The sequence below is a fragment of the Hemicordylus capensis genome, chromosome 1, assembly GCF_027244095.1.
Source record: "Hemicordylus capensis ecotype Gifberg chromosome 1, rHemCap1.1.pri, whole genome shotgun sequence".
NCBI classification, from domain to species: Eukaryota; Metazoa; Chordata; class Lepidosauria; order Squamata; family Cordylidae; genus Hemicordylus; species Hemicordylus capensis.
This window is the reverse complement of record NC_069657.1, coordinates 131,850,405-131,876,819: the sequence shown is the minus strand read 5'-3', so window position 1 is coordinate 131,876,819 and position 26,415 is coordinate 131,850,405. Positions and strand designations below refer to the sequence as shown.

General features: G+C 42.9%; 1 protein-coding gene across 1 annotated transcript in view; it reads left to right on the top strand.

The window, feature by feature from the left end:
- The window catches only part of MUC2 (mucin 2, oligomeric mucus/gel-forming), a 94,347-nt gene that overhangs the window by 13,753 nt on the left and 54,179 nt on the right, over positions 1 to 26,415 (top strand). Inside the window, exons 10-26 of the mRNA XM_053248238.1 lie at positions 1,098 to 1,208; positions 4,098 to 4,167; positions 5,353 to 5,490; positions 6,183 to 6,347; positions 6,982 to 7,076; positions 8,465 to 8,591; positions 10,266 to 10,521; positions 12,475 to 12,510; positions 14,462 to 14,481; positions 14,645 to 14,763; positions 15,185 to 15,336; positions 17,383 to 17,521; positions 18,193 to 18,303; positions 18,565 to 18,738; positions 19,779 to 20,018; positions 21,103 to 21,259; positions 22,473 to 22,604. Coding sequence (XP_053104213.1) covers positions 1,098 to 1,208; positions 4,098 to 4,167; positions 5,353 to 5,490; positions 6,183 to 6,347; positions 6,982 to 7,076; positions 8,465 to 8,591; positions 10,266 to 10,521; positions 12,475 to 12,510; positions 14,462 to 14,481; positions 14,645 to 14,763; positions 15,185 to 15,336; positions 17,383 to 17,521; positions 18,193 to 18,303; positions 18,565 to 18,738; positions 19,779 to 20,018; positions 21,103 to 21,259; positions 22,473 to 22,604 — 2,242 coding nt within the window. The remainder of the gene's footprint in view (positions 1 to 1,097; positions 1,209 to 4,097; positions 4,168 to 5,352; positions 5,491 to 6,182; positions 6,348 to 6,981; positions 7,077 to 8,464; positions 8,592 to 10,265; positions 10,522 to 12,474; positions 12,511 to 14,461; positions 14,482 to 14,644; positions 14,764 to 15,184; positions 15,337 to 17,382; positions 17,522 to 18,192; positions 18,304 to 18,564; positions 18,739 to 19,778; positions 20,019 to 21,102; positions 21,260 to 22,472; positions 22,605 to 26,415) is intronic.

Sequence of the window (26,415 nt, the reverse complement as noted above, 5' to 3'; positions counted from 1 at the left end):
GGAATGGCAAAGAGAAGCTGCGACCAGATGTGTAGGTTTGTTTGTGTGTGTACCTCCTCTTCTTCTCCAGCACTGTGCTCTCTTGCCTATCACAATGCTGTTTGGAAAGGGGGATGGCAAGAAAGAACCCAGGCAGCTGCCACCAGTGGTGCAAAGGCAAGCTCCTGTCTCCCTCTTCTGGGTGCACCCCAACCACTGAGGTTGGTGGATGCCTGGAAATGGGAGGCAGGGGTGGAGCCAGCGAGGGTAGCATTTGTTGCCTTGCCTCAGGCTCCCCGATGCCTTGGGCTGTCCCTGGGTCCAATCCTTTGCATTTTCCTTGCATACCCTAATCACTTGATTCATTTTTGGAGGGTAAATAGGAACATAGGAAGCTGCCATATACTGAGTCAGGCCATTGGTCTATCTAGTTCAGTATTGTCTTCACAGACTGGCAGCGGCTTCTCCAAGGTTGCAGGTAGGAATCCCTCTCAGCCCTATCTTGGAGATGCCAGGGAAGGAACTTGGAACCTAGATGCTCTTCCCAGAGTGACTCCATCCCCTAAGGGGAATATCTTACATTGGGCACACATCAAGTCTCCCATTCAAATGCCACCAGGGTGGGCCCTGCTTAGCTAAGTGGATAGGTCATGCTTACTACCACAAGACCAGCTCTCCTCTCCATTCAATTGTCCAGAAGAGTTTAAATGTGTCAGGAACGTCTGGTGCTGCAAGAACACCAGGGCCATATTTGGATCAGAGCATGGATGTAAAAAGGAGAGAGGGTGGGAGGGAAAACAAAGATGTGAGAGAAGGATGGATAACATATAAGAAGAAGTCAATATGCTATGGTAAAGCACGAAGCTACAGTGTCTCTTGCATTCACTGTTACAATTAGAACACCAAATAAAATGTGAACAGAAAGCAAGTTGGGCTAATGCTCATGCTGAAAGAATGAAAAGGAAAATCCTGTGTCCTGGATTATGGAATATGACATCCTTAGGAGCAAAGATTTATAGTGTATTTGTTTAATAGTTCATGTAAGTCTTTCTGTGAGAGGAATCCGCTTGTGGAGGCAATGGTTGACCGTATTAATATTTGTTCTTCTGTAATTGCAGAGCAATAAAAATAACTCGCATGTCCTTTTGGGAGAGCTGGGCCCATGTAGTTCTTCAGACAAACAGACGTGCCTGAAGTCGGTAGTGCTGTTATTAGACCACAAGAAAAACGTAAGTGTAGAATAGGTAATGACAGTTAGCTAGTTCATCCAGTAAATGATGCCAAATCAAAATTTTACTCATCTTCCAAAGTAAATCCAGTTTCTTATTCTAAGATTAACCTCCCCCGCCTCCTCAGTTTTAAGTGAAATTTCTATACATTTCTTTGGATAACATTTATAACATTGTTTTCTTTACGTTAACCTTCCCCAGCCTAACAAAAAGTTAAAAGTGATGCTATAATACAAATTATCTTCATTTTTCAGTTCTAAGATCTTCTGGTTAGTACTCAGATTTTTGAATGATGATGTAAATGTCAGAATTATATTGTAAATATACAATATAATTCTGCAAATAAAATGTCTCAGCTTATCTTAGAATTTGCCCATACCCTTGAACTCTGAGGCCACTCACCATTTTTTTTTTTTGTGGGGTGGGGTGGGGACTCCATTTGTTTTCCATGACTTCCATTTACGTCTTTCATATTTCATAACAGTAACATCTGTAAAGTCTATTTGATAGTTTAGTATGCAATCTTTGGGGGCAATGATACTTTTAAAAAGTTTCATTGCCCAATGATACTTTTAAAAAGGTTTCATTGCCCCAGAAAAGTACATACTAAAAATGTAATGAGTTTTTCCAGGATTGCTTCCTCATTGTGTACTATATATTATGCACTCAGTGATTCAGCCATCAGTTACCAAAAGGTATGTCTATAATACAGTTTTAAACCTGGTTCAAACTTGTTTAACTATCTTGCTTTCTAATCAGGAAACCTTGGAACATGTAATTCTCTGAAGGGATCACAACTTTTTAACAAAAAATTGTCAGCACCTTCACAAAAACATAATCCACAGGGATGTTTGAAAGGAGTTATGACAGCAAAACATGTTCCAAACTGGTTTAAAAGGTGCTGTATTGATCTGCCCCAAAGTGTTTTGATCTTACCTGTTATTACTCCTACCAGAGCCAGAGGAGAAGGGGAAAGTTCACTGGGGGTGAATCCTTGAATGTAAGGAATTCACAATAGGCTGCCACCATCCACTTTATTCTGATGGGGGAAAACCCACTCTCCATATAAGATTCCTGGAGGGATAAAGTGGCAAGACCCTCCCTAAAGGGGCTGAGTAGTCCTAGGCCTTCAAAGGTGTGTGACTAAGGCAGAACCAAAATGAAGAGTACCACACTTCACCAACAAGGGTTTATTATGACATTAAAAGAAAAACAAGAGTATGAAATAAGAACAATTGTCTCTTCTTAAAGCAGATTGTAAGAGAGTTTCACTAACCAGGCAATTCAAATGCAAGCAATACAATAAAGAAAAATAACTTCCCTCATGCATATAACTGAACTGCTCCCTATTCTTCTACTACTCACTGGCAGGGGCCTTCCTCTGTTTCCAGCCTCCGAATTCCCCTGCAGCTCTCAGTAGGGGTGTGCATGGAACCGTCTGGCCCAGTTTGGTTCGAGGCCGGACCGGCCTCGAATGGAACCGAGCCAGTTCGGTCCAGCCCCCCATCAACCCCCCGCTTGGACCAGTCTGCACCCAAACCGGTCTGCAATTATAATTTTTTTTAAAAATTATAAGTTAATAAATTACCTTTAGCCCCTTCGGGGGGCTTGCTGAGGCCGTGGGGTGTGTTTGTGTGTGTGTGTGTGTGTGTGTCCGCGTGGGTTCCCTCTCCCCCCGCCGGCCTTCTTCATCACCACTGCGGCCGGGTAAGTAAATCCTTTTCGGCTCTCTTGGGCCGCTGTAAGAGCGAATCACTACATCACCTGATAAGCATGCATGTTTGGTAAAAGTGAACAAATTAAAACACTTTGAGATCATAGCTATTTCCACTTGAAGCTTAAAATGGTTTTTAAGTTTTAAAAATGACAAATAAAGTACATTGATTACAGTCTTCTTCCTAGTTTTTTATGCTTAAGCCTCAGTGAATTTAGTGGGACTAAGGCTGCAATGCTATACTTGCTAGTAAGCCTCTTTTAACTCAGTACAATTTACTTAAGAGTCATGCATATTTATTTATTAATTAAATTTTTCTTATATACCGCCTCCTCCAAAGACTCTAGGCGGTGAACAACAACAATACCAATAACAAATAACAAACAACAACAACAACAACAACAATTATTAAAGGGCAAATGCCTGGCAAGACAGGTGGGTCTTAAGAAGGGCCTTAAAAGCTTCCAGGGAGGGGGTTGAATGAATCTGGTGGCTGGACGAAGAGTGTTCCAAAGAAGAGGGGCATGTAGGGCTTTGCACTGAACTGGAACAGTAATAGTTTTTTTTAAATTAGATACAGTCCATATCGTATGGTTTTTGCATCATATTGCTCATAATGCAAATTTCTTATAGCAAGCCACATCTGATACAATACTGGCCAACGGCTGACAAGATGAGGAAAATTATTCAAAGCAGCCCCAATGTAATTCAAAGGACAAGTTAGGCATTGTGCAGTCATCTGTACACTCGTACAGCATAATATCTGAATTGGGCTTTAGTAGTTCCAGATAAGTGTGCATAGGATTACAGTCATAGTTAAGGAGGTCGCCATTGCTTTTTGCATTGTTCTCTTTAGAGATTCAGACCGATAGAAACTGCCCTCTGGTTGAACAATGAGTACTTTGTCCTACAGGTTGCTTTCCATGGATTTACATAGAGGCGTGTGTGTATGTGAGTGTGTGTATTTACCATTGCTCAGATCCTTTGGATTGTTTGAGATTTTTACTAAATTCCTATTGTCAGGCTCAAAAAGAACTTCATAACTCCTGCACATAAAATAGTGGGTTTTCTTTGAGTGCTGCAATGATTACCATTAATGTTCATTTAACATGACACCTCCTCCTCGCTTTTAATATTCTGCGGGCACACTAACATAGATTGTTTTTTCTCTTTAGGTTGTAATTTTCAGATCAGATGGCACCATATTGCAGAATGAGATGGAGCTCCACTTGCCCCATACATCAGGTGAGAAAGGGAGACATCTTCGCAGGATCTTTTAAAGGCTCTGAGAGGCCCCAAGGCTGAATATTAATTGTGGTCTGCATCCTTTTTTCTTAGTCAGAGGGTATTGTTTGCCAGTGTGATGTGGCCCCTCTCATAAGAACATAAGAACAGCCCAGCTAGATCAGGCCCAGGGCCCATCTAGTCCAGCATCCTGTTTCACACAGTGGCCAACCAGAAGCCACTGGAAGCCTACAGGAAGGAGTTGAGGGCGTGCCCTCTCTCCTACTGTTACTCCCCCTGCAACTGGTACTCAGAGGCATCCTGTCTTTGAGGCTGGAGGTGGCCTATAGTCCTCTGACTAGTAGCTGTTGATAGACCTCTCCTCCATGAAGTCATCCAAACCCCTCTTAAAGCCATCCAGGTTGTTGGCTGTCACCACATCTATAAGAAGAGCCTCATGTGTGAGGCTCCTTAGCAATACCCTGCTAAAGGGCCTGTATCATCCCTATGTGTCAATGGTTTTCTATAATTTAGGAACATAGGAAGCTGTCCATCTAGCTCAATACAGTCTACACAGACTGGCAGTGGCTTCTCCAAGGTTGCAGGCAGGAGTCTCTCTCAGCCCTATCTTGGAGATGCTGCCAGGGAGGGAACTTGGAACCTTCTGCTCTTTCCAGAGCAACTCCATCCCCTGAGGGGAATATCATACAGTGTTCACACTTCTAGTCTCCTTTTCATATGCAACCAGGGTGGATCCTGCTTAGCTAAGAGGACAGGTCATGCTTGCTACCACAAGACCAGCTCTTCTCTCTGAACAGTTCTAAATACAACTGTTCTACAAATGCTTCAGATTAGCAGTTTGCATTTTAGCACTTGCAGATTAATTTTAGGATAGCTGATATTTGGATTAGGATTCAATGAAGTGCAGTATAAAAATGCTACAAGTGTAGGTAAAGAACATACTTACTACACAGGTTATCCAGATAAACAGAAGGGTAGTTCCATGCTTATCCTGAACTACTGTGCTGAGTCTCAGGACTATCCCTTTCATTTTCCCCTTTCCTGTTCCCTCTTTTTCCCTTCCTTCCCTTCCCCTTCCCTCTTCAATATGATATTTTGCCAGTTCAATATCTAACCTTCTGATAATTTCTGGTTGGCATTATGACCAATGCACGTGTCTGACTTGGTTTCCTCTTTGTTTTGCAGCTAGCTTCAAGGTTTTCCAGCCATCTTCCTACTACATTATTGTGCACACAGATTTTGGCCTCAATCTGCAGATCCAGTTGGCTCCAATTGTACAGTTGTTTGCCATTGTGGATCAGTCTGCTAAGGGAAGTCTCCAAGGCAAGTCTGAAACTCTGAAGAGGATCTTATATCAGCACCAGAATGGAGAAGAGTATTTTAGAAAAGTGGAATGACGTAGAGCCAGATATGCAAAAATGACTGGTTGATTAGCTATTCTGTAAAATGCAACATTCTGAAGAAAGTGTATTCCTTTTAGCTGCTTCTATTTAATTGTTGAGTAGAATAATTGAATAGAAATCATTCACATATTTTATACAGCTCTCCTGTTTCTCATTCTCCAGGGTTTCAGAACCTCAGCGTGTCATCCAGTCTAGTTTAGATTATTCATTAGTAAGTCTTCATTTCTGGAGGTTTTGATAGCAGTTTGTCACAGTAGGGATAAGTCTGTTTTGGAGCATCTTACACTGCTGATTCATCACGTTAGTGGAAAATTAGAATTGTGGGTGATACCTGCAAAAAAGTATCCATTTAGACTAGCAACAATTAGTGCAGGGAATGACACAGCTGGCTTAACCCGAGTCATTCAAGAGCAGTGCCTGATGTCCCTGAGACCTGATTAAAAATATGTACGTTTTCTATACTAGTGTTTGTATTGGAATGGGAGTTATTTTATCCAGACAGATCTCATGCTGGACCTCTATGTTGTGCTGCCTGTTGCTCACTCTTCTGATTTTACAAAAGAAAAAAAAGTATTTTGTTTTTTGTTTAAAGTCTGTTGCTTTTTTCAATAGGTCTTTGTGGGAATTTCAATGGAATAGAAGGTGATGACTTCAAAACATCAGGTGGATTGGTTGAAGCAACGGGGGCTGCCTTTGCTAACACCTGGAAAGCACAATCCAGCTGCAGTGACAAAGTGGACACTTGGGAACACCCTTGCACTCTTAACATTGAAAATGGTAAGGAGGGATGGTTTTCATAAGGGTGTCACAAGTTTCGACAAGATTTGCACTAGCTAAGCTGAATATGGTAATTGTCTATAGTGCTCAGGACAGCAGATAGGTAATGCATAAATGTGTGCTAGGCCTGACTCTTTTCATACACTATTAGCTTACTGCTTCCTGTCATTCACTCTCTCAAAACAGAACAAAAAGTTTCTAAGGAAATAAGAGGCAACACCACTGAGGATGAAGACGACATTCATTTAATCTACTGCAGTTTTGAAAATAAAAGCTATCTTAGAGCTCCCATAATATTATTTTCCTATCTTATAGGCCTCTCTTAAAATGATCAAAGACTCCAGAAAGACAAAACTATTGAGACTATACAGTCCTCAGTTGATAAAGTTGTCCATTTATAGCAATAGTACTGATTGTACCAATAGGTATATATATCTATAGATAAATATATGGGGGATTTTTATAGTACTCCAAACTCCAGGACTCTATAATACATTCAATACTCATTTGGTTTGGCTCCATCAGATTCCCTTGATCGGATAAATTAGAAAAACATAAAATATCACAGCATGATGTATGGAAGGATAGTAAATCAATAGTTGATAATACTGTTTACTTTCCCCCTTTGTTACAGAAAATTATGCTGAACATTGGTGCTCTTTGCTGAAAAGTACAGAAAGTCCTTTTGCCAGGTGTCACTCAGCTGTTGATCCAACAGATTATTATAAGGTATGAATTTTACTCTGGCCTCTTAAAGGGTTTTAAAAAAAACCCAGTGAGCTATTCATTTTCAGGGAATTTTTAATAAACTCAAGTTGGAAGTGGTAAAGCACTGTTTTTCCCCATAACGTTTCAGGGACAGAGTCACTAAATGATAGATGTGGGAATTTCACACATAGCCAAGTTCTTTAATCTTCTAGTTAAACATGTATGAAATAAAACAAACAATAGCTGTGAAAAGAGCTAAATGTCGGAATTCCAAAGCTCTAAAGAGAGAGACAGGGACCCAGAGAGCTATTTTAGGTGTAGTAAGGACTTGGAATGGCTCAGTAGGATAATGGATGTTTTTGCTTTGAACAGCAGCTGCACCCCCACCTCTGCCATGTCACATCACAAACTACTTTCAAAGTCCCTTCCGTTTTGGAAGCAGTTTGGCGGGCAGGGCGGGTGGTGGTGGGGACCATTCTTGTGGGAGGGTGTGGCTTCTTTGGACACTACTTTTGTGAGCTACTATGTATCTGCCAATGTTTTCTGTCTCTTAATGGACAGCACATGCTCAAAACGTGTTTGGAGTATTATTTGATCCCTCTTTGTAAATTTGTCTCCTGTGCTTGCTGGATTCTGTTGCTCTTTTTGGTTTGACATGGTGCCCTCTTTGCTTCACTTCAGGAAACATAAGCACAAAAGCCCAGTTCAGACGTTATGCTGTATGAGTGTGCAGATGTGTTTGTGTGAAGGACTGTCCCTTCATTTTCATTTAAATGGTGAACCTGGATACAGGCCCTTCAAATGCAAAGGCCCTTCAAATGCAGATAGAAAGTGTACTTCTGTACCTGCATTCAGCATAACATGTGAATGACTGTACCTGTGTACACTGTACACTCGTTGTACAAGTGTTGAACATAATGTGTGAATGGGCCTATACTCTCCTTAGATGTGTGGAGCTATTTGCATAAATCCTGGCCAAAAATGTTCCAAGATTTTATTTATCATGCTCTGATAGCTCTATCCTGATTCAACATTGTTGGCCTGATAGGCAGACCCCCACATGTGGACTATCAGCAGCCTTCCTAAAGAGGATAGCTTTGTTTTTGGGGTACAGCCCATTCACAGCTTAAAACAATGGAATATACTACTGAGAGAAGTGCACTCTCTCAGGGAGGGGACAAGATAGCCTTGAAACAACTAACAATTTTAAATGAAGAAGGGCAGGGGAAATGAGGAGAATTCAAGAGCTTACAATTACCATTGCTAAGTGGTAGCTCTCTATTTATTACCATTACAATTGTGGAATAGGATATTAGGTGCATCATTATTGCTCCTGCTGAGTGCTAATTGTTCATTAACTTCCCTACATGTGTTATTAGCAATTTACTGGTACTTTCCCCCCCACACAGCGATGCATGTACGACACCTGTAGCTGTAATGCTAATGAAGAATGCCTGTGTGCTGCGCTGTCATCTTATGCAAGAGCCTGTGCCTTCAAAGGAGTAATGCTGTGGAACTGGAGAAGTGTTGTCTGCAGTAAGTGTCTATATTAGGGATGTGCATGGGTCCAGACCGGTCCGGACCGGCATGGGGGGGGTCTACCTTTAAGGGGGGGGTTAGAACTTACCCCTCCCGCCGCTCTTCCCCCTCCGGCGCTGCATTTAAAATTGAAGTTTGCGGGGCGGCAGCGTTCCTCCCTGCCGCTCCTGCCCCCGTCGTTGCCCGGAAGAAGTTGTAATAGAAGCACGCATGCGCGTGGTGCGCGCGTGCCTTTCGCCGCTGTGTGCGCGCGTACTGCATACATCACACGCACGCTGCGTGTGACGTATGCGGTGCACGTGCGCCAGCGACAAGCGTGCACACACCACGCCGTGCGCATGCATGCTTCTATTACAGCTTCTTCCAGGCAACGACGGGGGCAGGGGCGGCAGGGAGGAATGCTGCCGCCCCGCAAACTTCAATTTTAAATGCAGCGCCGGAGGGAGAAGAGCGGCGGGAGGGTAAGTTCTACCCCCCCACCCTTAAAGGAGACCCCCCCTCGGTGCCGGACTGCCGGACCGGTCCGTTTCCGATCCGGTTCAGAGGCCTCCAACATGGCCTCCGAACCGGTTAGTGCACATCCCTCGTCTATATCCACATCACCACCTTGAACAAAAAGGACAAAACCTTCTGACCAGCAGTGTGTTAAGAGACTAGAACTGAGTTAATGAGAGCAAATACTCTATAATAGAACTCATTTATCAAAATGACTTTGGGTACCTGCAAAATATTTGGATAAATTTATGTTGAGGGGAAAACATCCAGAAATATTATTTACATTGGGGATTATGTAGGGGAGACATTATAGGGATGTGCACAAACTGCAATTCAAAGCCTGATTCATAACACATCCCCTGCACCTTTAAAACAGAGGAGAGCAGGTGCATAGCTGTTCCTCCACTCACTGCCACTTCCTGAATGGGCGGCACTCCTCCTTCACGTGCTGGCGGTGCTCTCCTGCAGCTGCCCTCATGCGACGCTGGCACACGCATGGCCGTCGTGCATTCATGGATCCAATTCATGGATCATGGGGGCTCTTGGGCTGCTGGCAGCTCCTTTCAGGTTGCTGCCAGTCATCTTTACCATAGAGCCAGAGGAAAGGAGTGACCTAGCAGCAGGAATTTTCTTCTATGCATTATGAGATTCCTGGCAGCTAGGCCTCCTTCCCCCTGCCTCTGGATTGCTGTGCTGCTCTCTGCCCTGCTGCTTGTTTGGGCACATGGGCAGCAGAGCCCTGTTCAGGCCCCGGATCACGTGAGGGAAGGCAGATAGGCTCCTGACTTCCCCCCAGCCCCAGCCCCAGCAGGTATGCGAATGACCTTCCTGTCTCTCATGAACACCTCCCCAACCTCTGACAGGGAAGGAACACACAGAAGGGGTTTAGTAGTGGAACTGTATTTGGGCAGGCTTATAAATAAATTGTGGCTGTTTTATGAGCTACTTAATCCATATGGATTTGCTTCCACGGTTTTGGTGGCAGCTTTGAAAATACTTGTCATGTTCTCTCTGCCCTAGCAACATTATTATTTTCTTCACAGAGAAGCATCATCAATAGGATTTAGATAACATGCTCTGATTGGTTGGTTGACTCTAGAAATGCAAATAGCCAAGCTACTATAGGTATATTCTCTTTCCGAGTTTTTAATTTATTCTTTTCTCTCTTTCCTTCAGACAAGGAAGTGTCCTCTTGCCCAGCAACCCAGGTCTTCCACTACAATCTGACCGCATGCCAGCAAACCTGCCGTTCTCTTACTAGTGGTGATAAGTATTGCTTGCAAGGCTTCATTCCAGTAGATGGCTGTGGCTGCCCTGATAATACCTACATGAATGATAAGGGCAACTGTGTGTCGATGGCGGACTGCCCATGTCATTACAAAGGCATCTCCTTACATCCTGGGGACAGTTTCATGAAACAGGATGAGCACTGGTATGTTCATGTCATTTTTAAAAATTGCCTTCCTGTTTGTGTAGGAAGGTGGAATTTCAGTTCAGGAGACTGGTCTCCCTCAAAGATTTGGGTTATTAATTTGGTGCAACCTAGTAGAAGATTGTCTTTTTAAATCAATGTGAACAATCTAGAATAAGTAAGATAATGCCTTCAGAATGCTAGAAGTGAACTTTAAAAGTCCATGTCCTTCATCAGGCATAAGCCCTATTCACACATTATATATAATGCACATACAATCTGTATATGCTGCGTATGTTGTATGGATGTACAGATCTGTATGCATGTGCAGTTATTCACACATTATCTTGAACATACATACAACATTACATGCCCTATCTTTACTTGTATCTGAAAGGGTCCCTACCCAGGCTAACTTTTAAAATCAATGCATGTACAGTCCCTCACACAAAAACATATAGGTGTCTGAACACACATACAACATAATATCTGAATAGGGCTACGGTGATCAGAGCCAATGTAGTGTAGTGGATAGAGTTTGGGGGCATTGACCGTAGAGGACTGGGTTCAAATCCCTGCTTAGCCTCAAAGTTCACTGGGTGAACTTGGGCCACTCACCATCTCATAGACCAGAGATAGGCAACCTCCAGTGTTGCTGAACCATAATCCCCATCATTCTGAGCCACAATGAATTGCAGCTGATGATGACAGGAGTTGCTGTTCAGCAACAGCTGGAGAGCCAAAGTTGCCTACCTCACCATAGAGGACCCTACCTCCTTTTGAGAGGATGAAAAGGAGTGGGAGAGCCATGTAGACCACTCTGAGCACCTTGGAGGAAAGGGAGGATATAGAAGTGTAATAATGATAAAACATTAAGGCCAAGATCGTTATGGTGTGCTTGCTCAAGGAGAAAAGTTGTGCTAGCACGAAGAGACCACATAGCTGCGCTAAAAGCAGGGATTTCAGAAGTGTGCTTTTTGTGTGTGTGAACCTTTAAAACAGTTCGAACATGTCACAGCTTGTGCAACTATGGTGCAAGTGCAAACATGCTGGTATTAGCTCAACACTGAACTGAAGCACAAACTCCAGACTTAATGCAATAACTAGCACAGCAGCTTTTCACTAGTGCAACATCCTTGCTCATGAGCACGCTGTTAGCCTAAGATTGGTTGAAATGCTTCAGTATAAATTACTGGGGTAACTTGAAAATGCAACATCATAAGCATACATCATCTGCCCCCCTGTCCACCACTTTATCTTTAATGGATGATCCAAAGGATCTTGATTAGTGTTCTTCTATTCCCCTGTTCTTCTATTTCCCCCCAATAAAACATTTAGGCAAAAAGGCTGGAAATGATGGATATAATCAAAATATAGCACCGTACCATGCTCTGCAGGTCTCTAGCGGTCCAGCAATGCCCCGTAGAAATCCAAAATCCACCAATTTTCTGTTATTTTCCACATATATATTTTAAAGCAAATGAGCCACAAAATGGCTCCTTTTCTCAACATGTTGACCAAAAATAACCTTGGTCATTTCTGGCCACCCAGAAACCATGGATACATGAGTTTTAACCCTTTTGTACTGGCAGATTTTGAGGCTGGGTGCCAAATTGCCAACCACAGGTACACGGAACCATGAATAGTGGTACTGCGATTAATGAGCTCCACCTGCACGACTCAACATAAAAACTTACATGTATCTTGGCAAACTTGATAAAGTTTCCTTGATAAACTGAGTTTTCACATTTGATGATTGGATAGCTTGGCTTTTACTTTGCTCTTACTTTGCTTTGTGCATTGATCGTGCAGTATCCATGATCTTAAAGAAAGAAGATCATGGTTAAAACGGTACTTTAATTTGTCAATCTTCTGCAGTGTACATTATTACATTCTATACATTAGAATTCACTTGCAGAATCCAAATATCTGTCTTCTGTCTTCTAAATTGTTCTGCTATGAATTTCTTTCTAGTGTTTGCAAAAATGGAAGACTTCACTGTGTACCTGTGTTTACACCTAACACTGGTAAGTGTAACACCTTAGAAACACACCTATCTTTTCAGTTTTAATTACTTTCCATGTGATTTTACTATTGCTCTTAGGGAAGTCATTCCTTGCACTTCTGCCAAATTTTACCTCCTCCCAAAAGATATAGGGGTCTTCCCCCTCAAGTTATATCCTAGAAATTTTATTCCTGGAACATGTCTGCTTTAGGAGCTCTTTCATACTTCAGAGCAAACAAGCAATTCTCTTTCATCCTTCCTTAGCCACATCACAATGGCTGCCTCATGCTTCTCCTTGAAATCCAGAAACTGGTGAATGAGCAGTTCTATACTTGGTTGGGTAGTTGAATTCTCCACATTTAGTACGGCATCCTCTACTGAAAGTGTTCATTCACAGAGGAAAGATTCGAGTTAAGAATTTTACCAAGGACATCTTTTGTGTCATACTTGCCAGTGTCATACTTACATTTGTGCTTAGATGTGTATACTACTATTACTACTTCACTTTCCAACAAAAGTTCTCAAAGTGGTTTACACAGAAAAATAATAAATAAATAAGATGGTCTCAGAAGGGCTCAAACTCTAAAAAGAAACACACCAGCAATAGCCACTGGAAGGATGCTGTGCTAGAGCTGAATATGGATGGTTGCTTTCCCCCTGTTTAATATGAGAGATCCATCACTTTAAAAGATGCCTCTTTGCTCATTTAGCAGGGATAAACAGTCCCTTTAGTGATTTTGTTGGGTTCTACTCTATGTGTGTGTGTTTCGATTACGAGCCTTTTGGGGACATGGGACATATTAAGGTTGTTCATACGACCTCATTGGGGAGGATGAATGCGGAGGCAGGCTCCTACCTGCCTCTCCGCACACCATCAGCCTTCCCTCACAGCTCTGCTGCTCGCCGTGCCACATGAGCCGAGCTGTGGAGAACAGCAGAGCCAGGAGCCAGAAGAGGGAGTCCTCCAGCATCCCACAATGCACTGCACCAGGAGTGCAGTGTATTGGGGGATTCCCCTGCTGCTGGGCACTCTTGTTGCCTGACTTTGTGAATGCTCAGGCTTCAGGCAGTCTAAGCATTGACATGATGAGGAGTGGGATAGAAGGGCACAATACCCCACTATTAGCCCAGGTAAAAAAACCAATGGGCTGCCCTGTCACAGAGTGTCAGGATCAGGACTGATCCCGGTGCTTCTCACGACTCACTCTACTCAGGTAGGGCTAGGCTTTACCTAGCCTGGGTTGAGCAGTTTGTGAGAACAAACTTATTATCTTTATATATATTTCTGTAAGGCATACCTGTCGCTAATCCCATGTGTGGCAACTTTTGTGAGAGTTCACAAGCAGCTGCCAGATAGTGCCCTGTACGGGTGGGGAGAAGAAGATGGTGGTGGCAGCTGGCCAGCCAGCAGGAAAAAAACGGCAGCGAATGGTGGTGGTTTGCTGCTGCCGCCAGGCATAGGAAAAAGTGGCAACAGGAGGCGGGGGTGGAAGAAGAAGGGAAAAGGCAGCGATGGGTGGACAGGCGGTGGGGGAGAAAACTACTGCAGCGGCTGGTGGGCGGGTGGTGGAGAGGGTGGTGCAGCCTCCCTCTCCAGTCTGCCAACCGGCCAAAAGGAAAAATGCCCTCCCATGAGGGAGAAGAAGGCGGCATCTGGCCTGTGTGCAGGCGGAACTGGCGGGTGGGTGGGCAGAGGAGAGGGCGCACTCCCTCTCTGATGTGTGTGGGGGGAAGCGGCAGCAGCAGCGGTGGTGGTGGGGGGAAATGGGGGAGAACTAGAGGTGCAGATGCTCTGCTCCCAGCCCAGCTAGTTATTATTATTTTTATTTCATTCATTCATTCGATTTCTATACCACCCTTCCAAAAATGGCTCAGGGTGGTTCACACAGAGAAATAATAAATAAATAAGATGGATCCCTGCCCCCAAAGGGCTCACAATCTATTGTTTTTCATGAGAACTTTTCAATTGAAAAGTGGTATCTTCTTAATAAAATAATAATAATAATAAATAATACACCCAGTCTTGCAAAGTTTATTAGGTGCCAGCCATTCTGTTTCTAAAAAATCACCCAATTTCCTCTTTCCAGCTTTTCAGTTTCTTTGCTGATTATGAAAATTGCTTGAAGAAAATGTTCTCAGTGATCTCTATTTATTTTACAGAATGTTCACACAACAAGACCTACTTTGACTGCAATAACATTGGTTCATCTTCCCAAACACCAATACTGCTTAGCTGCCAAACGCTGGGTACCGATCACGTATGTCTTCATTGTATTCCTGACTATAATCCTAGCTTCTTCACTCCCTTGTTCCCTGTGTGATATAATCCAACATGAAAACCTTATGCCCTCATTCTAATCAAATTGAGCTTAGGACTGCAGCCTTTGAGAAACAAATACATTTTTATGTCAACTGTACTTCATTGACTCTGTTTACTTCTTCTTTAGTAACATTTACCTTTCATACAAAAGTAATTATGTCCCCCCCCCCTTTATTGTACCTAACAATAAATTTCTCCTTTCATCAAATATAATCTAATGAATTGAATACAAAATCATTTGAAATTCTGTAGAACATTTTCTCCCCGCCCCTGCCCCTACACAAATCTTTATCGGTACTGAGATAATGCAAAAAGCTTTTCATGACTTATGAACATAACTCTATTCTTGCTCCTCATAGTTCCAAACAGAGTGCATCTCAGGGTGTGTCTGCCCTGATGGACTGATTGATGATGGCAAAGGCGAATGTGTGGAGGAAAAAGACTGCCCATGTATTCATAACAAGGAATTCTATCCCTCTGGAGAAACAATAAATGTGGGATGCAACAATTGGTAGGACCTTCTTTCACTGTTGCTCATAGTAGTAGTAGCAGGAGGATTTTAAAATATCCATATAGTACAGGAGTGCACAATTCAAATGTTGCAGTGGGCTGGAACCAACAATGACTTGGTATACAGGGACCGAGGTTAATATTCAGCACATTAATTACTACATGTAAATGGATTATTAAAAATATTAATGCAAGTGAGGGGCAGAGGGGTGGAATTAGGGGGAAAGGGAGGGGAAAGTAGGACGGTGCCAGTAGGCTCCAGCCCAGGGGTGGGAGACCTCTTGGTCAACTGCACTGAGCCACTTCTGCTCTTCAGCAGGACAGGCCAAGAGCCCGTCATGGCTCCTGCTGTTGCTACAGGGTTATTCCTACTTGTGGGCCAGCAAAACAGTCCCCATGGGCCAGATCTGGCCCTCTGGTGTTATGTTGTGTAGACCTGATGTAGTACAAAGAGTATGCTAGGCTATCTACAGAACAAACTAGTGATATGGTTCTTGCCTTGAGAAGTAGAGTCCTCATTAAATGGACAAAAATATTGGGCAGGGGGGAAGGAAACATATCTGGTACTGATAGTGGGTAGTAATAAAATGTGGAAGAGAGTCAAGTATAAGCAGACTAACTATATTCTCACTCTTGGTTCTGAATGAGAGCTTTCTTTTATAAACAGTGGCTGACATCCAGACTAATGCAGCTCTGGTGATATAGGGACCAGGATATTATTTTTCCCAATTTCCCTTTCTCCCTGATGCCCATTTTCCCTCCTGAAAATATGTCCCTGAGGGCTGCATGATTTTCATTGAACACAGCCCTGAGTGCTACATGGTTTTCACTCATTTCCCATTCAGAATGAAGCAAAAAATCACCCTTTGCCTGTTGCAGCAGCGCAGTGTAAGAATGTTGACACTGTGTAAGTTTGAATGTCAGCCAGAATCTATAAGGTCATTTGTATCCTGCCTTTACATACTTGTGCTTTCTGAACTGTATACACTCTGGCTGTATAGAACAGTTTGCTTGCTGGATTGCATTCTGATGAAGAATGTCACTTCCTGAAGGCCTTAACTTTCAACAGAAGCAAATGTAACATTTATAATTAGGGTTGCCACGTTTTCTCCAGCAGGGCTCCTGTGGCTTTAACAATTGCATGGCAAATTAGTGCCGCTTTTCCTTGGTTGCTTCTGTTGAATTTTTGCCTCTCTCTCTCTCTCTCTCTCTCTCTCTCTCTCTCTCTCTCTCACACACACACACACACACACACACACACACACACACACACACACACACACACACACACTCCTATTCATAGTTGAACAAGCTCAGAAGCCAACAGGGCTGGCTAGCATTATGCTCTGTATAGTTTGCTGTTCTTGTCCATAGCTTCTCTTCTTCCCAGAACAAGTAAGAACGCTCTATTTCTGACACATAACAGACTCAAATGGTTCATCCGAAGAAGTCTTGGAACTAATTTAGTGATATATGTTTTGCAGATACATGGCAAAATGGCAGTCAAGTACTGGAAAAGTACTTGAACAGTACTCTGGCTAATCCAGAGTTCTTGCACCCCTTCTTTCTGCCTGACTGCCATTTTGCCATCTCTTTACAATGTGCCATGGAGGGACCCATGTGGAGCCAATCTTCAGCCAGTTCCGTTACTTGTGAAAGAACCTTCAGTTTCACATTAGGAGAATATTCTCATTAGCTAATCAACGCTCTCCGTTAAGCAGAGCTAAATCAAGTAATTTTGGGATTCTAGGAAATTCTTGTTAGTGACTGGGTGATATGATGGTCTATATGTTACATAAATAAACAGAGTATACTTACTATGATGGTAAGTATACTCTGATGGTAAGTATACTAATATGCAGAGTCTGAATTTTGGATTACATGTTTTCTCAGTTAGCTAGAGAGTTTGCCCTGAAAAAGCAGTGCACAGAGACAGAGATCAGAAACATCACTGCCTAGAGATGTTTATATCAGGCGATATAAAAGTAGGATAGATAGACAGATAGATAAATAGATAAATATTTGATGCATTTTTCATCTTCTCTAGTACTTGCCAAAGTGGAAGCTGGAACTGCACCAACTCTGTGTGTCATGGGACTTGTATCATTTATGGAAGTGGCCATTATATCACCTTTGATGGAAAATACTATGATTTTGATGGTAACTGTGAATATGTGGCTACTCAGGTAACTTTCAAGAAAGTTATGCTTTTATAATCTTGTGAATTTCATTTAAAATGCCTGTCTGTTTGGTTTCTCAAACACTCCCTAGAATCTCATCTTATGAAATAATCTTACCTGATGTAGGAAATGATTCTGTTAAGATTACTTCTATAGTTGGTTACAGATTATTCAGTACAGAGAGAGGATTAAACTGGAATACTTAAATCTTCACCGTAGTCTTCCCTATGGTTTTTTGGTGGAGGTTTTTAATGCAGAGAAGAATTCAAATATGCAATATCCCACTAGCAGTCTGATATGATACAGTCCAGGAAGTCTGAACCATATGCTATTACTGCACATTTGAACTTACCCTCAGTTATCTTGATTCATTGTGTGATAAATTGTTACATGGCATTATAACAATAATTTATTTTGCAACGATAAACAAGCTGCCAAATAGAATTTGCTAATTTTTTTTAGTTATTTTGTCCAGTTTATTCATTTGGGATGTTTAATCAATGCTTTTGGTCCTAAATGCTCTCAGAATCACAGGTTAAATATTAAATATACTAAGTTTGCTAGGAATACCAATATGCAATACAGCTTCAATGTATCTTTAGCAGCATAGATGACCATCAAAGTTATCTGCTTTGTTTTTGCTTAGTTTTGTTCATCTTTCTTTCCATTTTCACCAGAATTACTGTGACAATCAGCCGTCCCTGGAAACATTTAGTGTTCTCACAGAAAATGTCCCATGTGGAACCACTGGAGTCACCTGCTCTAAGGCCATTAAGTTGTTTATAGGGGTATGTATGGGCACAGAAGGAAACAGGCCTGAAAAGCTTTCATCAATATCAGCAGAGAATCAAAACACAGAGGACATGCAAATTGGGGAAAGTTTGGGTTATCAATCAAGCCAGGTTCTTTACTTCTAAGAATTGGTATAATGACATCCCGGTTAAAAGAGATTGATTGGCATTAGGTGGCAGTAGCTGACTAGGAATATAAGCTTGGCACGCTAACATCTACTTTAATTACAAAGCTTCTGTTACATATCTGTCTTTTAGAGAACTGAACTAAAGTTGGAAGAGGGAGTAGCAATTGAACATGACCTTGACAGCCAGATGACTTATTGGACTTATGAAGCTGGGCTGTACCTTGTGGTTGAAGCCAGCAATGGTATTATGCTCATCTGGGACAGGAAGACTACTATTTTCATCAAGCTGACCCCTTCTTATAAAGTGAGTGCTTCTGGAATGTATTGCAATAATGCCATGGAAACCTTGTTAGTAGTAGTTGAATGCAATAAAGAGGTGTCATTTTATTGTTTGCTTGTAGCATGTATGCCTTTATGAATGGATTCCACAATGGATGCCATCAAGTAGTATGTTTCATTGAGAATGCTGACTAACACTAGGAGGCGATTCTCACAATCACCCAAAAGTGGGCTAAGGGAGCCTAGCCCACTTTTGGGCAATCATGTGCTGCAACGGGAGCCGTGCAGCTCCCGGCAGCTAACCCTCATAAATACCCCTCCCCTAAGATGAGGTTAACGGAGCAAGCAGCAAGCAGCCTCCTGGGCTCGAGGGGCTCTCCAGGATGCCCCGGGCATCCTAGAACTTCTGGGGGCTTTGCGGCCCCCAATCACCACGCCCCCCGCCAACTCCATGATGGAGCCTTCAGTCATGTGGGCAGCCAATCCAGCCATCCAGGGCTGCCTTCCGATCATCTGCGGGGAGAGCAGGCTAAGCCCGCTCTCCCAGCAACCCCCTTATGGCGCTTCTCACTGATCATGAGAAGGGCCTCTATATATTATAGTGTGGATAATTTACTCCAAATAACTTTCAGAGGGCCATTTTCATGAATTTAAGTAATTATAATAAATATTGGCAATACTTGGGACTATCTAATCTCTTTATGCTTCCTTTCCTTCCCTTTCTACAAGCAAAGCTCCACACATGGGATTCCCTTGCTTCCAACTCCTTTCCTTTGCTAGCTCCTTTCTCACATGTGGGGAGCTGTGCTTACGTAAAGGCTGTCACATGCATTGGTCCATGCAAGGCCTTGAAGGCAATGGCTCAGGCTGCCTTAAGTTTCTATTCTAAATAATAAGCTAGCTTTTTTTCCTTAGAGCCCTAAACCCAAGAGTATCCATAATTGGTAATGTCAAGGGTGGGTGGGAATGAATTAGGCAAATATACATTTTTAAAATCAAGTTTCTTCTATCTCTAAGCCACTGCAAATTCATCAACTCTGCTATGTTATGTTTGTCTCCCTTCAGGGCAATGTCTGTGGCTTATGTGGCAACTTTGATGATAAAGCCAACAATGACTTCACAACAAGGGACATGGTTCAGACCGAAAATGTGCTGGATTTTGGAAATTCATGGAAAAAGGATTCTTTTTGCCCTGATGTGACAGCAGAGATCCAGCCTTGTGAAAAGAAACCTCATCGTAAATCCTGGTCAGAGAAAGCGTGTGCCCTCATCAAAAGTGAAGTTTTTGCTATATGTCATCACAAGGTTAGTACTGTTTGCTTATTAGGCATTACTTTGCAATGATGGCATTGAGGAAGAATAAGCAATTGTCATATTAATAATAATAATGATGATGATGATGATGATGATGATGATGATAATAATTTGATTTCTATACCGCCCTTCCAAAAATTGCTCAGGGCGGTTTACGAAAGCATGTGGTTTACGAAAGCATATGAAAGCATGTGGACAATGCACCAAACAGAAACCTTATTCAGGCAATATAGAAGCATGGATACTGTAACCAGGTACAATGGTCACTGGAAAGTGCTGGCAGTTCCTGCACTTTGCACCAATGCTCCCGTCTCTACTCCCATGCTGTCTGTGAGCACAGCATTTATCTGAAGAGACAAATAATGTACCTAAGGATTCCTAATCACAGGGAGGATCTCTCCCAACACAGCATTTGTCTCTTCAGACAAACGCTATACTTGTGGACAACATGGGGCGGGGCTATGGAGTGTGTCGGAGTGTGAGTGGAGCTTTCTGGTACAGTCCTGGGTGCTGTTGGTGTCGACTCCTGGTGACCACAGAGCCCTGTGGTTTTCTTTGGAAGAATACAGGAGGGTTTACCATTGTTATCTCCCGCGCAGTATGAGCTGATGCCTTTCAGCATCTTCCTATATCGCTGCTGCCCGATGTAGGTGTTTCCCATAGTCAGGGAAACATACCAGCAGGGATTTGAACCAGCAACCTCTGGCTTGCTAGTCAAGTCATTTCCCCGCTGCGCCAACCATCAACTTAAAACCAAAAAACCAAACATCCCTCCCAACATTATGACTCCACTACAGAAGAAGCAAGTTGCATTTAAGTCTCGTACAATCCGTGGGACAAGTTAGTTTTGACTAAGTTGCCCATTAGCTGACATTTTGTAGAGAAGAACACAGGCAACTCTGAACTGCAAGCACCTAAAACAAATCCAAATGATCTTGTGCAAGAGCACATGATTAAGGATCCAGGTAAATTAAGGATCCTATTGGTGGGTTAAGGGTCTTGTTTTAGGGAAGAGAAGGGGGTTAGAATAGATGATTCATTGATGATATATCCCAGCTCTGTGACTCTCTAATAGGTGGACCCACAGCAATTCTATGACGCTTGTGTACATGATGCTTGTGCCTGTGACTCCGGTGGGGACTGTGAGTGCTTCTGTACTGCAGTTGCTGCCTATGCACAAGAATGCATCAAAGCTGAAGCTTGTGTCTACTGGAGGACTCCAGATATATGCCGTGAGTATTCATCCACAAAACATAGCTGTTGTATACTGTGTATTTCTCCTGTATAAAATACCAATACATCTGAAGGAGGATGGTCAAGAAGCATTGTATTAAAAACCTCCCCCATTACATCAATCAACTGTAGATACATTAGTTTTCTGCATCGTAAACCCAGTCTTGTGTAAAAGTGTGCCAGCACTTTCTGCTTAGCCATCACAAGCAGTACCTACTACAAGCCTTGAATATGAAGTTAGATTTAAATATTTCTTCCTCATGATGCTCCTCATGATAGCACTTACATTTACTAGCCAGTTGCACATTCCAAAAATAAACAAATCCAGGTGTGAATCACAGGTCAGCTAATCATGCTGTCTTCTGTAAAACAGGATAACCTGTCCCTAAAACATCCCAGAAAAGGACTTCACGATACTCACAGGCTAACCAATGCAAACCAATGGCTTACCACTTGGAACAGTCACCTTGTGGTTGCCTTTAAGCAGTTAAGACATGGATGTACATGGATGTGATTTCATCTGCCACTGTGGGATCTAGTACAAATTCAAGCGGCTGTTTGTTCTATACAAGTTGACTTTACTTAATGAACTTCTGTGAAATATGTCCCTGAGTGTTCAGGTCATGTGAATGGCTGCATATTCTTCCAAACATGATTTTCACCACAATCTGCATATCACTTTTTTTCCATTTTATGCAACTCAGCTGCCATGCACTATATAAAGCAATACAAAATTAAAAATATTAAAAGTAGATATGTGAAATAATAGCACAGTTAACTACAAATGCTTAAAGACAGCTCAACCAGGAAAAAAAATTCACAGGCAGATCAGCTAGCTCAATTCACAGAAAAAACTTGTTGAAAAACAAGGCAAGCAGGCTTCTGCATTTCCAATACATATCTACTGTAAAACCAGTGAATACAATTTTTTAAAAAATAAATAAAAATCCAGCGACATATAGTAGTGTGAATTTGCCCCTTTAACCAGCTTCACTTTAAGTGAGCGATGAACTGGGATTCTTAATGTTTCATGTCCAAATGTGTTCCTTGATAAAGCCAAGTTAATGGGAATTCCAGTTCCATCAGTGATAGAAATGATCCAAGGGTAGGTGAAATACATGCCTGAGAGAAGGAACAAGAGACTTCTATTGCCATGGTATATAAATAAAATAAAATAAGTAAATATATATATATATATATTTTTCCTATTAGCAATCTTTTGTGACTACTACAATCCTAGTAGAAATGAATGTAAATGGCACTATGAACCATGTGGAAGCAACGTGAAAACTTGCAAGATTCTTAATCATGTTAGCACCAACTTTTCAACATCATATTTGGAAGGTAAGGAGCTACCAAGTTCTTGGTAAGTTTTGTTCTTCAAGGGATATATCAATACAGTTTGGAATACCTTGGCTAAAATACTCCCTTCACCCCCAAACCACCACCACCACCAACAACAACAACATTTATTTATTAGTTATTATAATTAGTTTTACCATATGTAGGCCACTTTTAGTAAAACAACAACACTGGCTTATACAAATTATGCATACTATCTGGCCCAGCACAGAACATCTGTGCCTTAGATCTCCCAGTCTCTGACCCCTCCCCTTGACTCCTGCTCTTCCTCGGCAACATCTGCCCACCTCAGCCCGTCTCCTGCCTTCTCTCTCCTCGCCCTCCCTCCTCCACCGCCCTCCTGCTCTTCCTTGGCTGAGCACAGGTGAAGTGTCTAAGCCCCCAACACCAGTGATGAATTCATTTATATGAATTGCTGAAACTATAAAGCCCATGTAGAAAAATGTATAGCCTGTTGAGACACAGGCCTCATTCTCATGTAACATAAAACAAGAGTTTTTCAAACCTGCGGTTAATTTTGTAACCGTGAATCACATTGCAGACATTTATCCAATGGCAGCCCGGCAACCTCCGGTTTCAGGGTAGGAGAGCCACTCCCTCTTCCTTGCCCACCGAGGCCACATTACATCAAGCTCTGTAGAGCTAGCATTGCTAGCCTGGGGACAAGGTGTCAGAACATCAGCAGGGTGGCAGCCATTAGGGATGTGCAAAAAATTTCGGGCACAGAACGATCTGTGCCCGAAACGAACAATTTCGGGTGATTCGGGGCTGAACCGAATCACCCCCGATGTCTGCCGATATTTTTTGGGCACGAGCCGAATCACCCGAATTTCGGGCACGAAAAATTCGGGTGATTCGGTTCACGGTTGATTTTTGGTGAATTTTTAAAGTTTTAGTGACTTTGGGGCAGTTCGGGGGCATAGCATGGGATCTGAGCAAAAGGAGTGGGGTGGGGTGGTAGTGCCTAATGGGTGCAGGCTACCACCCCAATTTCAGGGGGATTGGGCCAAGGGCTGATTTTTGGTAAATTTCTGGAAATTTCATGTCTTTGGGGCAGATTGGGGCATATTGGGGCAGAAAGTGGGGCCTGGGGCAGAATAGTGGGGTGGGGTGGTAGTGCCTAATGGGTGGAGGCTACCACCCCAATTTCAGGGGGTTTGGACAAAGGGCTGATTTTTTGAGAATTTTTGAAGTTTTAGTGACTTTGGGGCAGTTTGGGGGCAGAAAGTGGATCTGCCCCAAAATAGTGGGGTGGGGTGGTAGTGCCTAATGGGTGGAGGCTACCACCCCCATTTCAGGGGGATTGGGCAGAGGGCTGATTTTTTGAGAATTTTTGAAGTTTGGGTGTCTTTGGGGCAGATTGGGGGCAGAAAGTGGATCTGCCCCAAAGGAGTGGGGTGGGCTGGTAGATAGTGCCTAATGGCTGGAGGCTACCACCCATCCCCAATTTAAGAGTGATTGGGCAGAGGGGGGAATTTTGGTGAATTTATTTTTATGAGGTTTGTCTTCATAAGGTGAAGTGTGCTAAATTGATTACTTCCTCATATTATTCATAGTAAAGGAAAGTGTGAAAAAGTGAAAGTGGGGTCATGAGAGTTGTTTAATTGAAAAATATCTCATTTGCTATGATAGAATGAGAATTCACACCTCAGAAGTTTTTTCTGAGGTGTGAATTCTCATTCTATCATAGCAAATGAGATTTTTTTCAATTAAACAACTCTCATGACCCCACTTTCACTTTTTCACACTTTCCTTTACTATGAATAATATGAGGAAGTAATCAGTTTAGCACACTTCACCTTATGAAGACAAACCTCATACAAATAAATTCACCATAGTTCACCCCTCTGCCCAATCACTCTTAAATTGGGGATGGGTGGTAGCCTCCAGCCATTAGGCACTATCTACCAGCCCACCCCACTCCTTTGGGGCAGATCCACTTTCTGCCCCCAATCTGCCCCAAAGACACCCAAACTTCAAAAATTCTCAAAAAATCAGCCCTCTGCCCAATCCCCCTGAAATGGGGGTGGTAGCCTCCACCCATCAGGCACTACCACTCCACCCCACTATTTTGGGGCAGATCCACTTTCTGCCCCCAAACTGCCCCAAAGTCACTAAAACTTCAAAAATTCTCAAAAAATCAGCCCTTTGTCCAAACCCCCTGAAATTGGGGTGGTAGCCTCCACCCATTAGGCACTACCACCCCACCCCACTATTCTGCCCCAGGCCCCACTTTCTGCCCCAATATGCCCCAATCTGCCCCAAAGACATGAAATTTTCAGAAATTTACCAAAAATCAGCCCTTGGCCCAATCCCCCTGAAATTGGGGTGGTAGCCTGCACCCATTAGGCACTACCACCCCACCCCACTCCTTTTGCCCAGATCCCATGCTATGCCCCCGAACTGCCCCAAAGTCACTAAAACTTTAAAAATTCACCAAAAATCAGGATTTTGCCCAATCCCCCTGAAATTGGGGTGGTAGACTCTACCCATTGGGCACTACCACCCCACCCCAAAATTTTGCCCCTGGGCCCCTTTTTACCCCCCGAATCGATTCGGATTCAGATTAAATCCGAATCCGAACCGAATCAAGGGTGATTCGGGTGACCCAGATTCGGGCACAAAACAGAACAGGGGTGATTCGGTTCGGGTCCGAGCCGAATCACCCGAAATCCCGAATTGCACACCCCTAGCAGCCATTGGCCACGAACTTCAAGGGTGTGTGTTGAGCACAATCCTGCCTTTTCGGAATGAATAGACTGCCCGCCCTCAGCAGGGAAAGGGCATTTAATTCACTTTAAATGGCATGCAAGCCCTTCTTCTGACAGCAATTGCACCACTGTGCTAGTAACAGCCCCACACCAAAACAGTCTTGCACAAGCACAATTGATGGCTACAGTGGGATGCTAAGGGGCACTATTTTTCTATAACTCCAGGAAGGGATCATCCCCACTTCCTAGGAGGGAATATGATTGTTGATCTGTACATACATATCGTTATTCATATGTTATGCTTAACATGTGTATTCACCAATAGAGACAATCTGTCCTCAAGTGGCCCAGTCCCTATGCTGATGTTTAAAATGAATACATGTTCTGGTCACTGTATCTTAAGAAGGACATTGTAGAACTGGAAAAGGCGCAGAAGAGGGCAACCAAGATGATCAGGGGCCTGGTCATGAGGCAAGGCTACAACACCTGGGGCTATTTAGTTTGGAAAAAAGACAACTGCAGGGAGACATGATAGAGGTCTATAAAATCATGCATGGTGTGGAGAATGTAGATAGAGAGAAATTCTTCTCCCTCTCACATAACACTAGAACCAGGGATCATCCCATGAAATTGATTGCCAGGAAATCTAGGACCAACCAAACGGAAGTACTTTTTCATACAACGCATAATCCACTTGTGGAATTCTCTGCCACAAGATGTGGTGACAGCCCACAACCTGGATGGCTTTAAGAGGGGTTTGGATAACTTCATGGAGGAGAGGTCTATTAATGGCTACTGGTTTGGTGGCAATAGCCACCAAAATAGTTACCAAGATGCCACTGAATACCAGTTGCAGGGGAGCAACAGCAGGAGGGAGGCCATGCCCAAACCTCTTACCTGTGGCCTTCTTAGAGACATATGGTGGGCCACTGCGTGAAACAGGATGGTGGACTAGATGGGCCTGATCCAGCAGGGGTGTTTTTATGCTCATGTACATTTATGCACACAAAAAGTGTACATGCATTCATTTTAAACATCAATCGTAAGGACTGGACCACATGAGGACAGATTTCATATTTTGC